The sequence below is a fragment of the Gambusia affinis genome, linkage group LG08, assembly GCF_019740435.1.
Source record: "Gambusia affinis linkage group LG08, SWU_Gaff_1.0, whole genome shotgun sequence".
Taxonomy (NCBI): domain Eukaryota; kingdom Metazoa; phylum Chordata; class Actinopteri; order Cyprinodontiformes; family Poeciliidae; genus Gambusia; species Gambusia affinis.
The window spans coordinates 25242376-25259779 of record NC_057875.1 but is presented as its reverse complement, the minus strand read 5'-3'; the positions used below and the strand labels follow the sequence as shown (position 1 = coordinate 25259779).

General features: G+C 38.8%; 1 protein-coding gene across 1 annotated transcript; it reads left to right on the top strand.

Annotated features, from left to right (window-relative positions):
* Nucleotides 1–329: 329 nt before the first annotated feature.
* On the top strand, nucleotides 330–14276 carry alkbh3 (alkB homolog 3, alpha-ketoglutarate dependent dioxygenase). The gene is made up of 10 exons (XM_044125283.1): nucleotides 330–487; nucleotides 1196–1284; nucleotides 2320–2426; nucleotides 2507–2541; nucleotides 2684–2731; nucleotides 3400–3503; nucleotides 8556–8644; nucleotides 9714–9923; nucleotides 11279–11377; nucleotides 13467–14276. Exons 2-10 carry the CDS (start codon nucleotides 1206–1208, stop codon nucleotides 13590–13592), a joined length of 897 nt encoding a protein of 298 aa, XP_043981218.1. The 5' UTR covers nucleotides 330–487; nucleotides 1196–1205; the 3' UTR covers nucleotides 13593–14276.
* The last annotated feature ends 3128 nt before the right edge of the window (nucleotides 14277–17404 follow it).

The following is a 17404-nucleotide window of genomic DNA, read 5'->3' as shown; positions in this document are numbered from 1 at the left end:
CAGCATGATCTGTTTAGTGTGTCAAAGGCATTTTTAGATGTTTCTTTTTATTTTTTAAGAGACTTGAAGTGTAACACACCCCTGTGAAAAATAAAAATTAAACTTTCCAAATACTAACATTTATTCTGTATAGTTCATTTGAAGTACAGTGGCCTGGTTATGCAAATGTCCAGACCTTGACCACGAAATAAAACAGATACGATGTATATACTTAAAAGTACTTCAATTATTGTTTAATAATATGTTTAGGTGAAAATATGGTGTTATTTTTATGTACAGTGCACGCATTGAGAACTGGGTATATTTATTACATGACTGAGACCATAGACATGGCTATGGTGGACATTGCATGGGAACCTTAACGAGGTTTTATAGTTTGAAGTAGGATCTATTTTTCTGTAACACGGTAGCAATGGCTGACGGACGTCAGTATTTTTGTAAGTCTCTTTTGATTTAGCTCTGTTGTGGCGTTTTAGCTGCTGTTTTGGTGAGTATTTGAAGGTTGTTATTTTGATATTTTTCATACGTCTGTCAGCTTATAATAATATTTACGTAACTTTAAACAGACTGACTGTTTCCTCCCCCAATGTATGAGTCTTTTTGGTTGCATTTGTTCGGACAGTCTTTGACTAAAAGCTTGAGAAGAGCCACTTTATTGTGGGCATATTATTTAACGACGTATTTTATTAATTTAAGGACACTTTTGTGTTATTGATAGCGAGTGCATTGATGTTACAGACTTAAGGCTACTAGCTAGAATGTTCTGTAACTTTACTGTGTATCTAATTTCATGTACACGTCATGCTCGGTTTTTCTATTTGCTCTCATGTTTTGTTGTAAATTGTTTTTTAACCGAGATATATAAAAAAAAAACTACCTTCCTGAAAAAAACAAACGTAGAAAAACTTCCACGTTCACATAAGGCAGCTTTCTTCTTCTTTTTCTTTTTTTTTTTAACCATTTTTACATCACATAATCACGTCTTTACCTCAGAGGCGTTCAGTTGGGTAAAAAGACTCACCGCCTCTGTCTTACAACTAAGCAAATCAAAGATTCTCATAGGAAGACACTGACCTTGCTAAATAAATAAAAAAACACCCATATCCAACAGCATTGGTGTGTTATTTTTGTTGGATTTGAGAAAAAAATGACCTTAAATGTGAATGAAAAGCCTGGTTTATCCGTCTATCTGTAGCTTGGATGGGATGTCAGATAAACGCCAGCGTGCAAGAGTCCAGGGTTCCTGGGCCAGTCAGCTGCCAAAACCCTCAAACGGTCAAACAGGTAATTTTAAGGTCTCTTTTTCAGTTGTGAACATGGGCATTTCTGATAATTAACGTTGGGGGTATTACATAATTTCTAGCCACATAGTGTCATTTTGTAGCACAACCTAGTTGCTATGTTACTTTGAGTTGTCATAAAAATGCTGTATATATTAAATATGACTTAAAAAGTTTTGACTTTATGATTCAATGCCTTGAAATTGGTCCTCTGTCTCTTTAAAAACTCCTGGTCTTCCTGAAGTCTTCACAACATGGCTCCTCTATTAACCTTTTAACATTTTTTTGCACTGAGAAGGTGCTCTTATAATGAGCTCAGCAGATTCTCAGTTCCTCCAGGTGTTTGCTAATTGCTGCTGGCTAGTCTGAAGGAGCTGATGAGAGACGTAGCAGGAGAGGGCTGCTCTGTGAGGTGGAAGGAAAGGTGCAGTGTTATGTAAATTTGTCTTTTTTGAGTTTTACATCATGCTATTATTGTACACCCTCCTCAATGACATAGCTTCCAGTCCTTTCCCGCGACTCCTACACTCATCTCCTTCAGACTAGCCTTCATCAATTAGCAAACATCTGATGGAACTGTGTATGTACTGAGCTCATAATAGGAGCTACTTCTCACAGCAATGCTGGTGAAAATGTTAAAAAGTTAATAGAGGAGCTATATTGTGATGACTTCCTGAAGGCGGAGTTTCGGAGAGAGCAGGAGTTTCTTAAAGAAACAGAGGCCCAATTTCAAAGCAGTAAGTTACAGAATCAAAAAAAAAAAGATAAGTCAAATTTGACATAAACAGGGTTTTTGTAACAACTGAAGGTAACATAGTTACTTGATTATGCTACAAGATGGCACCAGGTGCCCGGAAAATACATAATACTGCCCCTTTTAATATTTAATTTTCTTGCAGACTCACAATTTAGCTTTATGTAGTCATTGAACTGTTCAAAATAAATGGAAATGCACATTTTCCACTTTGTAAAAACAAAGGAAGATAGACAGAAAATGTGAGCCTTTTTATTTAATTTTTTTCTTTCTCCCCCTTTACAGCGGGTGGCCTAAACAATCAACCCAAAAATGTTAACGCCGCCTCTGGTACGTGGGGATTTGGCAACCAGAAAACATCCAAAGCATTTGAGTTTCACAAACCCTCCAAGGTAAACTGCAAAACTGATCCATGTGAGCTGTGTTTGAGTTTAAAATGCGCTTTAACTTCCCTTTATTTCAATCCCTGCAGCCAATAAGAGAAGTGCCTCCAGAGAAAGTAATAGAGTAAGTTAAACTCCGGTTCAGTTTTTAAGAATTACTTGGATTAAAAGCACATATTTGACCCTTTATTACATGGCGTATTTTTAAGATTTAAATTCTTTTAAACAGAGATGGACAAAGAGTAACAAAAAAATTCTTTCAACAGACATCTGGGTGATTATGAAATAAGTCTCGGGCCTTCTGGGGTGTCTCGGTGAGTACGGTTCTAGTGAGGAAGGAAACAGGTTTAAGTACCAGACATTTAAACAAAAACAATTTCTATTGTTTATTTAAATGTAAATAAACAAAAACCAAGCTTCATTGGTTTCTGAAGCTAAAACCAATCTGCAGTGGCTATTTGAGTCCACTAGGTGGCAGCAATCACTCAAACAATCGGTCACAGATTAGCTTTTGAATTTCGGCAAATAAAAACGTCTTGTCTTTTAGTTTGTGTTTTATGTGTACATGTAATAATAAGAGGCTACAAGAAAATTTGTTTTCATCAAATGTAAATAAATGAAAACGTACTGATTGTTACTTATATCATCCTGTGTGCCTCATCATTAACCCCACTACAGTGGTGCTTAAAAAAGATTTTATCAATGAGTCTGAAGGATTAAACATCACTTGTGATCTTTAATCATTTAGCCTACATCCCTGCCTTGAAATGACGCACATGAAGATGTGCGATTCGTTTGACTAACATGTCATATTTTTATATTTATTGATGCTCAAAATGAACCGATAGAAGAAAAAGTAACCATCCTGGTGGTACAGCCCTTGTCTTTTGCTGGAGTTTAGCGTTGTGAAGAAAAATCTAGATTGTTTTCATGATGAGAGAGAGCTGTGTCATTTTGTGATTTTTGTTTTGAATGCGCTCAGGCTGCGGCTGCGGCCCGGGTTCCTCACACCAGAGGAGGCTGACTGGATGTTGAGTAAGCTGCTAGCAGAGCTGCGATGGTCCCAGAAGACTAACTACCGACTGGGTGGGTACCAGCAGAACCAACTCCAGACCTACTTAGGGGCAAAGTGGGGGGTCAAAATAGCACAGTTTATAATCTGGAATAGCTTTAGCAGTTTAGCTTTTTTGCTTTGGGTTCGCATTGCTTTTTAATAAAGTATTTTCATCTTTAGTCAGTTTTCTATTAGTGATTTTCTATCACTCATTCCAATATTCTTGCACGTTGTGCTTTATTAACACGCGCTGCCCACTTGGACCACCGGATTGTAAAAATGTTCATCTGGATTGAGAATGTTACTTTTCCATCACAGCCTGCGTTTCCATTACAAATAGGCACAGACCGTCGTTGCTATTACGCTAATGTCGAGGAAAAAAAACTCCAGTAGGTAGGAAACGTAATTAAAATCAAACGTGAATAAGTTTGTTCAGGCGATAAGTCATTAAAAAACATGGCAAAGTCTAGTTGTTGGTCGTGTGACTCGTGGGATGTGAAAAAAGTGTTTTCATTGCAGCTTTGTGAAATAAACTAAAATTGATTTGCCAAATTGCGTAAATATACGTTCAGTGGTGAAGCAGCTGCAGTCAATGGACAGTGGAGACTCACCAATCTGATTATAATATCTGTATCAATATAGACATTGAAAAAAAATCTAGATTGGATATAGATGATAATGTGCCCAACCCAAATGCAAATCTATTCAGTCTAATTCTATGTTTTGTTTTACATCATACTTTAATATTTATTCTACGTTATATTTACAATTAGTTAGTTGCACTTTCTGAACGATTTGTTGCAGTTTATTTTCAACATGTTTGACCAAGTTAGTCAACCTGTTGTTTTTGTCACTTTCAGTTTCTCTATGATTTATTGGGGCCTGCCATGCAAAGCAATGGCAGGAACCTATTACTCTACACCCAATAAGGTGTCTCTTTATTCTTTAGTTCTTCATCCGTGACGGTTAATACAGGTCCAATGGTGGGATGGACCCCTATAAAAGTGGTATCAAAACGTGCGGCTTGGTCCCGGCATTGGAGCTATTATTTCTGGTGGGATTCTGAGTTAATATGGCCATAAAAAAAGCAAAAAACGAACACCATAAAACCAACTCCATTAGTGTGTATTGCGCCATGAGGGGGGTGCGCGTGACGGGTGCCTCTTTAGGTCGAAGATGCCATTGCTGCATGTTGGCATGCAAGACGTAACCCGAGAGCATCCGGTTTAGGATTTTCAAAATAAAAGCTCTAACAGACTCAATACATAGAACGGACATATTTAATTATTTCTGGCGCGGCCGGTGGTTGGGGACCACTGATTTATTTGACTGGTTTATCCACAGCACTGTCTCCTCATGCAGTCGATCGTGCTGCGGCTTCCTGTGGCGTCCACGCCGACCTTTGGCGTTGGAACTCCGGGTCCAGACCGACAGGCGCGCTCTGGCAGGCCCCGTTTAAATTTCTTCCGAAATTTTCTAGTATTCGTATTATTATTGCTGTTATTACTAAGAATAATAACAATTATTATTAGAAACAAGTTGAAAATTATTTTCCATTATCCATCTATTATCTAATGTGCACAAAAACTTTTTGTCCTGAGGGAAGAAGCCGGAGCACCCGGAGAGAACCCACTCATGCTCATGGAGAACATGCAAACCCCAAGCATAAAGATCCCAGGCTGGGATTTGTACTTTTTACTCTTTTATTGTCTTTGTTTTCTTTTTCATGTAATCTGGACCCTGAGTCTGTAATAAAAATCTAATCTATCTAAACCCAAGACTTTATTTCTGCAAGGCAACAGTGCTACCAACTGTTCAGCCCTGAAACAATAGTGAAGCGTCTATTAGACTCTGACTAAGACGTCTGCCATAAAGAGGAGCGTGACAGACGTACCATGTTGTCAGTCAAACTGCACTACAACAAAAATTTTTCACCTTACGACTGCGCGGTGGTTTTCCAACTTCTTCGCTGCAGATATTGCTGCCGGGTAATATTGGTCTTTGGACCTTGGGAGATTGGCGTTGATGGGGTACAGATCTTTTTTCTTTGGTCTGGTCTTCTTGCGGTGCTTTTGCCAGAGCTGAAGTTGGATTGTCTTCCAAATCCTTTTTTGAAGATGTTTTTTCAGATGGAAATATCTGAACATTCTCATTAGATAAGGACAAATCATATAAATCAAAAGAATCAGAAGAACTGTAAGAACTGGAGGAATTGTTCCCTAATACAATATCATCTTCAGAGAAATCAAGGATGCTGTCTTCTGACAACTCACAGCTAATCTCAGGTGGGGAAGTTTGATGGTTTTTAGCTTGATAATCAAAAAGGTAAGCATCGAATATATCATACTCCGAGACAGTGGACTCATCCTGAGACCTATGCGTTTCCTCTAACAAAACTTCTCCAGCCGGAGAAGTGTTAAAAAGAAAACTGTCAAAATTATCGCACTCCGTGCCCTTGTCCTGACTTGTTTCAAACGATATCCCAGGAAGCAGGTAGTTAAAAGCTTTCCTCACTCCAGTAGTGATTAAATACCCAGCCCCAAAAGACAGGGGGAAAAACACGGTGGCTAAGACCTCTTCCATTCCAAAAAATCTGGCAAAGAACCGTCCTAATCGTCAAAGAGTTAGTTGTATACTACTTGATGTTGAGAGATGAAAGCATTCATAATCTCAGATGTTCTTTGATCTATGACATAGATCTATGTCATAGAAGTCGTCATAGCAACAAGGATCTCACTGTAGTTCTAAGGGAATGTCTTGCTTCTGATCGTTGCTATGGAAATGGTCAGGTCAGTTCTACATGACTCAAACTGGTAACCCTTTGCAACTGCGTCACTTAATCATTTCAGGCGAATAATTAATCATGACGGACGTGTATATTTCCGGAGGCTAGGGATTAAAAGAGGGACTTTGACAGTTAAATATTAAGTTTAGATTGACAATGCCATTAAAACCATTAATTTAAGTAGAGTTTTTCATCATTCTATCAGGCTTATAATTTTGAACTATACTTGACTTAAAATATCTTAAAATTTAAATGAAATGTAACTTACAGGCATTTGCTGCTGCTGTTGTTGTAAAATGTGACAAGAAACTTTGCCTGCTTGGAGAAGAGCTACAAAGAAATAATTTTGGTTTAATAATTTTACATGTTAGAATAAGTAAAGAATAAAAATTGTTCCCAAAGAAATGATGCTGCCCCTCGCATATTTGATGGGTTGTAAACTCGAACACATTTTTTCTGTGTGGTGCGGAAATGTAAACATTAGACACAATGTAATGTCTTCCAGCTTTTTCTGTGTAATTGAGAGCTGGACACAAACAGCAGCACAGCGTCAGCGGCCCACATTGCTGATAGATGAGAAGGAGATAAATAGTCCGTTTCTATGCTTTCCTGAAAAACTGGTTATGAGTTTGTTGGTATTTCACTTTTCTTGTGTATTAACTATTAAACAAACTGGTAAACAAATGTTTATATCTATTTTTAAAAGAATAGTAGCTTTTCTCTCATGTCTCTGTAAGATGACCAGCATTAGCAGCTTTTGGTGACATTATCATTAATAATTATTAGATTGTTTTTGAATACGATGCAGGATTTAAATTGAACTGATGAAGGTGGTCTATGTGTCTAGTTGGGGCCTGCCATGCAAAGCAATGGCAGGAACCTATTACTCTACACCCAATAAGGTGTCTCTTTATTCTTTAGTTCTTCATCCGTGACCGTTAATACAGGTCCAATGGTGGGATGGACCCCTATAAAAGTGGTATCAAAACGTGCGACCACTGATTTATTTGACTGGTTTATCCACAGCACTGTCTCCTCATGCAGTCGATCGTGCTGCGGCTTCCTGTGGCGTCCACGCCGACTTTTGGCGTTGGAACTCCGGGTCCAGACCGACAGGCGCGCTCTGGCAGGCCCCGTTTAAATTTCTTCCGAAATTTTCTAGTTTGATGTTTGTTGTTTTACTTCTGAGTGAAGAAATTAAAGTTGTGTTGTTTTAACCAGCCTTTGGAGCATTCAGGTGTGGTGCAGATGATCAAATGAATCTATTATTCAGTACATTTATGTCTGTGTTTAAAAACAAAAAAGAAAGAAAGAAAGAAATGTTTGAAGTCAATTCAGCTGTTTTCCTGTATCGGATCGGTATCGGCCGACACCAAACCTCAGATATCGGTGTTGGGAGTGAAAAAAGTGAATCGGTGCGTCTCTAGTTCAGGGAGGACTCAGTGTCTGGTGACTGCTTTCTTCTTTTTTTTTTACAGGTTGTAATTACAATATGATACAAATATTTTGTTATCCGATAAGCCAGATTGTAGGTGGTGAGTTTAAAACGTATTTTTATCTTTAAAATACTTAATGGTAATATTTTTGTCTTTTATTTTTTTTACTGGGCCACTTTTATGCTGTGACTCGGTTTTCCCATCATTTTGGCGTCTAAATTAAGCCACATACAGACTTCTAACTTCTTTCCCTCTGATCCCGTCTTTTTATGGAAGAAGTGTTTAAATTTCTTCCCGTATTTATAAACGCTTGCTCCCCGGGTCCTGTCATGATTCAGCCCCAGTACAAGTGATGGCCTGTCATGCAGTTTGTTTTGGTTCGACCGTGTTTCTGTGCCAGAGGCTCGGCCAAAGTAAGCAGAGAGTCGTTTCTCGGGAGAGGCCCAAAGGCAACAAGGGAATGAGAGTCGAATTAGATTCAGTCGTCTGCTTCGCACTGCCGCCGGCTGAAAACACGCTCTGGTGGCAAAATGGTTTGCCAGAAGCAAAAAAATGATTCTCTTCCTGCTCTGTTCAACTCGAAAAGGTTCAATGTATGTACTGATGTCGTTTAAAGACATTAGGGATGCTTTTATTTTGAAATTAAACTGTGTGGCGCTGCTGTTTTCTGCAAAGAAAAGTAAAATCAGAAAGGATTTTAACGCTTGCTACAGTTTTGACGTTTGTGTTAAAGAAGTGCATTGAATTTCTAAAAAGAAAAAAAATGAGATGCTTTCGCTCTAATAAACGTCATTGTGACTTTCTCATTCTTATTATAGACATGGCCATTTTTTGTAATGCTCTGATTGTTTCCATTTGTCCAGGTGAGGCGTACGAAGAGCCCAGGCTCACCTGCTGGTACGGAGAGTTACCGTACACATACGCTCGCTCTACTATGGCTGCCAACACACAGGTACCTGAAACGATAAATCAGGGCTGAAACGATTAATCAGACGGATCTGATTAATCGTGATGAATCGATTATTGAAACCAGTAATCGGTTAATTGTTAACTGGAGTTTACGGACTCGGCATAAAAGGTCATTTGCTGAGAGAATAGCACAGTCAGAACAGGAAGTGAGGCAAAACTGAACAGAAATGTATTGATTATTTATTATTTGTCTGTGAATATAATCCACCCAGAACACCTCAACTCATCTCATAGTTTTAACTTCAAATTCTGCTTAAGAAAAATCTCCTTCGCTGTCCAGCTATTAATGGGTTAATCCAAAATGTACCAACAGTTCAGCTCTACGCTGTATTGATACGTGGAGCAGAAAGGCCTGAGCTTTTCACATGTTGATGTAGGAGGTATTTTTACAGCTACAGATGGATTGTTTGCTACAAATGATCAAGCGACCACTAAAGGAATGCTACGTTATTCCCTTTTAGGCATTAAGATGTTTATGCTCCTATCTTAAAAATGAATAATTGTTTTGTTTTTTTGTTTTTTGCATCTCTTAGGGTATTTCTTTTAACACAAAGCGGTTTCTGCTGCTTTGTGATGACCTGTGATATATCACTTTACATTTTACTGAAGCTTTGGGGTGAAGTGTAAGAACACCCAAATTTATTTCACACTTCTGTGTTTCTAATTTTCATTTCTTGTCGCATATTAACTTATTTGTTTTTGACAGATTTGCAATTAGGGCCTTGCGAAGAAAACTTAAAAAAGTGAAAATGCGAGAATAAAGTCGCAATATTTTGAGAATAAAGTTGTATTATGAGAATAAAGCCGTAATACCATTAAAATACTACTAGATCAAAGTCAAAGTACGAGAATTGTAATTTACCAGAATAGAGTTGTACTGTTATGACCTTATTCTCGTTTTATTTCTACATTTTATCCCGTATGATACGCTCTTATTGTAATATTAAAACTGCACTCTCATAATTAATTTTGTTTTATTTCCCGACACTCCAATGTTCTTAATATTCCCGTCTTGAATGATTTTATCGTCGTCCTCTCGTCCTCTCCCACAGTGGCATCCGCTGCTGGTCGCCCTCAGAGAGGCGGTGGAGCAGGCCAGCGGCTGCACCTTCAACTCGCTGCTGTGTAACTTGTACCGAGACGGACACGACGGCATCGGCTGGCACAGCGACGACGAGGCCTCTTTGGGCCCCGAACCGACCATTGCGTCTCTGAGTCTGGGCGACACCAGAGTGTTCAGCCTTCGCAAGCAGCCTTCAGCGGTGAGATCATGGCGACGACAGCTGCTTTCCCTGCCCTCAAATATTTTCTCTTTGTTTCATTTTTACACATGTATATTAAGCAGTGTGCCCGCACGTCCTTAAAAAGGTTTTAAATTCACGTGTCTGCATTTAAAGTCTTAAAAATGTCTTAAAAATGAATTAACTAAAAAAGACTAGGTTGGCCTTAAAATACGTCAGTCACAGGTCTTATATTTTGGACTGTTTGGTTTTGTATATTCTGTTTTTGTGTTTTTTGTTTTTCTTGTGGGATTTTTCTGTCTGGTAAAAGTTTGATCAACACTCGGCTCTGTGGACATGTGTTACGGTTGAGGCTTTCGCTAACTAGCTGCTGATAAACCCTCGGACAATGTTTGTACATTTCTGTGGCGTTTGAGTTGCACTCGGACCTGCGGAAGTAAATTGTGGTTGAGGCTCCCGCTAAGTAGCTGCTAGTACTCTCTTGCTAGCTAGGTAGCGGTTTTACGACCGTCATTGGCTGTACGATGTTCGTACATTTCTGCCGACACATAGGACTTCAATTCCATCCGTAATGACTTTAAAAAGTCCTAAATTTGATTTGGTGAAACCTGCAGTCTTGCTTATTAATTTCTGCTCACTTTTAGTACCAGTTTGTTGGCAGTAGCCTATATTAGCTTTACTGTTCCCTACAAATATACTGTTAGATCCGTCACTTATTGGTGTTTTATGTTTTTTTTCCTTTCTTTTTAATCCTCAGTTCAGTTTGGGCATCAGTGCCAAAATTTGGCTGACATTTAGGGAAACTAATTTTAATTAAAGCTACAGTCGGGTGGAAAAACTGTTAATTTCTATGAATGATGCACTGGCAGCTGGTCATGATGTACATCAGGAGTCTGCAACCTTTGCAATCCATAGACCCATTTTCACTCTCATTACAGTGAAATAATACTCGTTTAGAGCTGCAAAAATTACATGACCTGTTGAGAAAAACAAGATAAATATCTACTATATATTTATCTAGAATTTTGTCATTTTTGTAGAACCACTGTTTTTATTTTTAGGGTTTGAAATAAAGACATTTTTAAAACTTTGTAAAACAAAAATGAATAAATGCATAAAAAAAGGAGAGATGCAATGAGTGTTTCCAATCTATAACACAAGAAACAAAGAGATCCATAAATCATCTTTTGTTGTGGAAATTCTGATAAAAAGAGGACTCAATACTAAAACCTGCTTTTTGTATTATATGTGTATTTAAAATCATGTGTTGGTTCTTGCTCATTTGAAGTCAAAGGGATTCCTTTACGAACTCTGATTGAAAGCTCTGAGTTTATAACTCTCGGTCCGTGTTTTGCATCTATCTGCTCCCATGTCAGGAGGACAACGGCGACTACACGTATGTGGAGCGAATTCGGATTCCTCTGAGCCACGGGACTCTGCTGCTGATGGAGGGAGCCACGCAGGACGACTGGCAGGCAGGTTTTAACTCAGTTTTAATCAAGATTTCCACAAACAAGCCTCAACGTTTACAGTAAATAGTCTTGTGCTTTGACTGAAGACGTGTGACGGAGTTCCTTCCACGACTGACAGGCGGTCAGGACAGATTTGCTTCTCCTGAGGAGTTTAGTGCCTCACTTTTCAAGAAGAGATTTATTTTAGGCTCGGACAGCTTCTTGGTTTAAATTAGAGGAGGAACCTTAAAGTGCCCGATAGAGTGAGGGTACGACATGGTTTGCGGGGCAAATTCACATGGGTAAAATCATAGCTTTGTGACAAAAACCAAGGTAAACGCATTGTGTCATTAAGGACTGATTTATTTCACTGAGAGTTTTATGTTTTTTGAAGCAAAATGAAGCATTGGGAAGCTGTTTTAAAGTAAACTACAAGGCACTACTAGCATCATCATTTAATTATTTGTACAATCGGTGCCATGCAGTTACTTAAAAAATAAAAATAAAACCTACGACATGAAAACCAAAATGAGAAGAAAAAAAAAACTGTGAAAATATGTTTGTATGTTATAATCTGAATTTTTGTAATCTTGTGATTTTTGTTTATGTAAAAAGTGGTCTAGTAAAATCATGAAAGCAACATTTCTGGGTCGCAGTAGCAGAAACATGGGAAACGGTACCATGAGGAACTCCACATAGAATTAGAAGTAGGATGGATTTATTGTCATTGTGCACGAAAGCACAACAAAATTTAGAAAATACCAACACTGGAAAGCAGTGCAGATAAATACATAATAACACATGAGTATTATTTCAATAAATGTTAAAATATAATAGAAATATTCAAGCATTCCTTGTAAAATAAATGAACATCGATACATTTTTGTCCTTGATATTGTTGGCATAAGTTTACATCAGAAATTGTATGAACGCTGTTTGTACTCCCCCATGACTTTCCTTTTTTCTTTTTCTTTTTTCTTCAAAGCTTTCCATCCATTTCACTCTCATCAAACAGAATTAGTGGAGTCGTAAAGTGACAAACTAAAGAGCAAGAGAATAAAAAACGTGGAAAGTAAAGAGCCAGGGAAAAAGCTGCGAGCGCCAACAGAACATAAGATAAGGTCAGGCCTGTTTTATGGCGACGTCTCTCCAACTGACCCAACAAAGGTATCAGTGGTGCTTTAGATTGACTTCAGGGAGAGGAGATCACTCGGGTCATTAATCCGCTCTGTTACTGCAGTCAAACCTTTTCAGTGAGAGTCTGAATGTCTGCTCTGCTTAAAGGGCTTCGTTTTAAAAACAGAATAAGTTGAGCCTTACGCAAGTGTGAGTGTGTAGTGAGGTTAGGGTAGAGATCCCCAACGCAAAAGGTCCACATCCTGTAACCAAGCTGATCTAAGGGTGAATGAAATTTACTTAGGCTGAGAGGTGAATAAGTAAGTCCTGTTGGCGGATGCCATTTATTTCAGTCCACTGGTTTCCTATTTTCTACCTTTGCTTTTTTTTTTTCCCCCTCTCTCAGATGTTTCATCAAAATGGCGGAGCAGTGTTGACTTTAATAGAGACCAGGAAGAACTGAGACTCGGAATGACGCAGAATTTTATGGAACAGTGTTGAATTGGAGAATCTTGGCATTTTTCATCTCCATTTATATATATATATATATATATATATATATATATATATATATATATATATATATATATATATATATATATATATATATATATATATATGTGTGTGTGTGTGTGTATATATATATATAATGTTACTTACTGTAGCTGTAAGTGTTGCACATTAGCAGAGACTTGCCCAGGTTCCTGACACTTTATCAGACTCCTCCTAGAGCAGGGCTCTCAAACTCCAGTCCTCGAGGGCCGCAGTCCTGCAACTTTTAGCTGTGCCTCTGCTGCACCACACCTGAATAGAATAATTAAGGCTCTGGAGAACTGATCTACACAAGGAGGAGGTAATTAAGCCATTTCATTCCAGCGTTTTGTACCTGTGGCACATCTAAAAACTGCAGGACTGCGGCCCTCGAGGCCTGGAGTTTGAGACCCCTGTCCTAGAGCATTAGAGATACTTTATTCATCAGTTTCTTTCTCTTCATCAGCATCAAGTGGCAAAGGAATACCATGACCGGGGCCCGCGCATCAACCTGACCTTCAGGACCATCCACCCGGAGCCGGAGGGCCACAGGCCGGGCACAAAGATGAGATTCACAGCAAAGAACCCGTAGGTTCCTCTCTGAGTCAGGCGCTAACAGCTGGTGAAGGAAATGTTCACCACTTAAATGAAGATGTTTTTGAAGACGGAGGTATGAGTTGCAGTGGGATTGTAAATTATTACACAGCCCTGCTTAGTTTATATAATCAGAGAAAACTAGTAGAGGAAAGTAGTACTTAACATGTCTGAGGCTGCTGCTACTTTATCAAAACCTTGAAATATTTTTTTTTTTTTGTGGTAACTTTGCCAACTGGAAACGCTGCTCCATCCTCTGGCTCCTGCAGTGTTAAATATGTTAAATAATATGCTTTTTTCTGATTTTCACCCTAATGAATGAATTTCATCAGTTCGGTGTAAAATCTGGCCAAAATCTATTTTTGAACAACTGATTTTGGATGACTTTCCAATGGTTTTCCGTTGGTTCGCAGTATAAGAAGGATCTGGAGTGACTAATGTGTAAAGAAACTGTTCAGGATGTTTATTTTAAGTTCTTTTTATTTTATAGAAGGCTGCTGTACAAACCAAGGTTACGTAAAGTCGCCAGCTGGCGACAGGAAGTGGGTTTATCACTGCGGATAAACTTTCTTGGAAAAGTTGATCAAACAAAACTGTTTTGTTTTTTGTTTGTTTGTCTAATATTCTTGACAAATGTTCAAATCCTGAAATAATAAAAACACAAAAGCTTTTTGAAAATTGAACTCTGTAGGTTTTCTGTATACGAGAAATAAAAATGAGACTTAATGTGAGAAACTGCAGAACTATTTCAACCACTTCATCTTCTGAAGTTTGTGTCTTACGGTAACGTAAACCGAACCCGTCTGCTGAGCTGTGGAGTTTTTGTCTTAAACATTCTTATGTAAATGGAGGATTGACTCTCTCTAAATCTTTTCTATAAAGTTAAAGTGTTGCTACCTAGTGGGGAACTTGAAAACAAACCTGAAGCTTTTTATCAAACAATGAGGAAATTTGATTTAGTGGGACTTAATGAAATAGATCTACAACTTACACCAATATATCTACATACACTGACTAAAAAGAAACATATATGTTTAGATTTTTTTTACTCACTGCCTGAAGTTAAATCTGACCAAACCTTTCTTGATTTAGGCCAGTTGGAATTACCCAAATTATTCTGCCAGAAAACTTAACGAGAATATTTTTAAGGGATCTTTTTTTTCTGCTTGAATTCAAAAGTTTACATACATTTGGTCATCATCCAGAATAGAATGACTTGCGGCTCCTCGATGTTTACACAATTAGACGATGGGTCACTGGATACACAACCTCAACCCGCTGGTGGGGAGCCGGTCATTCCACTGGGCTCTCCATGTTCTTTATAAATAGCCCCTTTCAGCACGGGAACTCTAACTGGATCACAACCCGACGATCCTCTGGTAAGTTTGTATCCTGGTGTGATGCAACACCACTCAGCTCCTGGAAGGCGAGAAGGTTGTTTTGAAACTGAAGCTGAATTAAACAGCTTTTCGGCACTATGTAGTAGAGAAAAGGCTGCCGTGAGGAAACCGATGCGGCTCAAATATGGTTTAGCTTCACGGCTAAGACTGGTGAAAAAAGAAAATCACGTTTTTTAAGTAATTTACTTTTGACAGACAAAGCTATGCATCAGAGTTCAAGACTCACCAGAACCAACTGATAAAAACCATATAATGTTTTTTTTTTCTTTATTATTTTTTTGTAATATTGTGTGTTTGATAAAAAAAATCTTTTACTTTTTCTGTATTCTTAGTTACAACGGGTAGCATTATGTGTTTTCCAGGAACATAGAGCCTCTTCGTAGCACAATCAGTTAACCATGTTACCTTCAATTGTCATATAAATGCTGTCAAATATGACGTGAAAAATATTTGACTTTGTAATTTAAGGCCTTGAAATTGGGCCTCTGTTTCTTTAAAAACTCCTGCTCTTTCTGAAGCTCCGCCTTCAGGAAGTCGTCACAACATGGCTCCGCTATGAACCCGCTATTAACAACATTTTTTCCAGTTTCACTGAGAAGTAGCTCCTATAATGAGCTCAGCTGATGTGTAATTTCACCAGGTGTTTGCTAATTGCTGCTGGCTAGTCTGAAGGAGCTGGGTGGGCGGGGCTAGGTCCACCCAGTTGTTTGAAACATGCACGATTAGGTTTTGATTAGGTAATAACATTAAAACATGATGTAAAGCTAAAAAAAAAATTTTTTAAAGTTGATTTTTACTTGATACTGCCCCTTTAAAAAAAAAAAAAAAAGATTCTGTAATTACTTTCAACTCGACAGTTTTGGCCACTGTGACAAAAAGTTTGGACAACAGTTGCTTAGGGTTGGCTTCTGTCCTCACAGCAAAACCACACGGTGAGTTTAGTGTTTGATTTTTACTGATGCTCAAGATCAGACTGTGTTGCCATATGTTGCTGACAGTGGTAAGGCTGAGGAGAGTCCTTGTGAGTATGAATATTTTCTCCGAACTCCGCCCATAATGTTCGGTCCGGCGCTCGGTACGACACAGCGAACTTCCACCTGCTTGTGCTTACCTCAGTTTCCCACCAGTTACGTCAAGCAGTGTAACCATGGCCACAGAAACTTTCTCTCGTCCTTGACCCGGCTCTTTCTTTTCTCTGACCACTTCTACGGCTTTCTTCATGTCCCGTACGTCCGAACGCTGAGCCGAGCAAACTGCCCTGGCAGCTCACCGCGGAACAACACGTTTCTTCATCCAAAAAGGGGAAATTTGAGAATTGGGCAATTAGGGAATCTCATTGATTGTGGTAAAATGTGCAACAGTTCCTGTCCTGTTGTGAGAGTACTGCCTTAAAGGTGTAAAAAAGAAAAAAAGAAACTGCTGAATTTGAAGTGTCCGGGTGTGTGGTCTGGAACATTCTGTACAAAATAAAAGGCACTCCACACCATCTCACATTAAATTAACTAGAGCCGAACATTAGATTTAATTTCGGCGCAGCGCCTTGATGTTCCAGGCGAGATGACCTTGGGCACCGATTGTTCCAACTAAGATTCACAGTGATGACAATAACAGCAAATGACTGAGAAAAAAAACATTGTTTTCATTAATCAGAGCATAAAAATGGTGGATGATATATTGTGTTATTTTATTTATATTTTTATGTTATTGCAATTCTGAAATTTCTTCTGTTAGTTTTCATGAAGCACCATGACAGACTTTTATTTATAAACGTATTTTCAAAGGTTGATATTCCAGCTAAAGCTACTACAATGACTAAGTGAATTCTCTTTAAATTTAGACTCTTGTTTGCCTACCTACGCAATTTTGCTCGATTCTCATCTCCCTCCGGTGCTCCATCAGGAATTTCTCTCATGGACTTGGATTGAGAGAAATCCAAGTCAACTAGAAATCCTCATTGACTTGGAAATTTGGAGAAATTCTCTCGTCTTTGACCTGGACGAGAGAATTTCAGTAAGATTTCAAACAGGCCAATCAGCGAACAGAGGGAGAAGTTGTGAACAATGATGTCAACGTTTTTTTGTTTTGTTTTTTTTTCCCCACCAGGGTGTCTTTTTGTGGGCTCTAGTGTCCCTTATACAACAGTGGGCTGACAGGAAAGGGGGAAGGAGAGGGGGGAAGACATGCGGCAAATGTCGTTGGGTCTGGGAATCGAACCCGCGACGGCCGCGTCAAGGACTGAAGACCTCCAAAACGTGGGGCGCGCTACCCTCTACGCCACCGGAGCACGCCCCGATGTCAACGTTTTGTTTTGTTTTAGATTTGTAGGCTAACCTAAACACACCGACCGAAAGAGGTGGACTGTCTGTGAACCTTAGCATTTAGATAACTAACATTGTACCTGTGGACACCA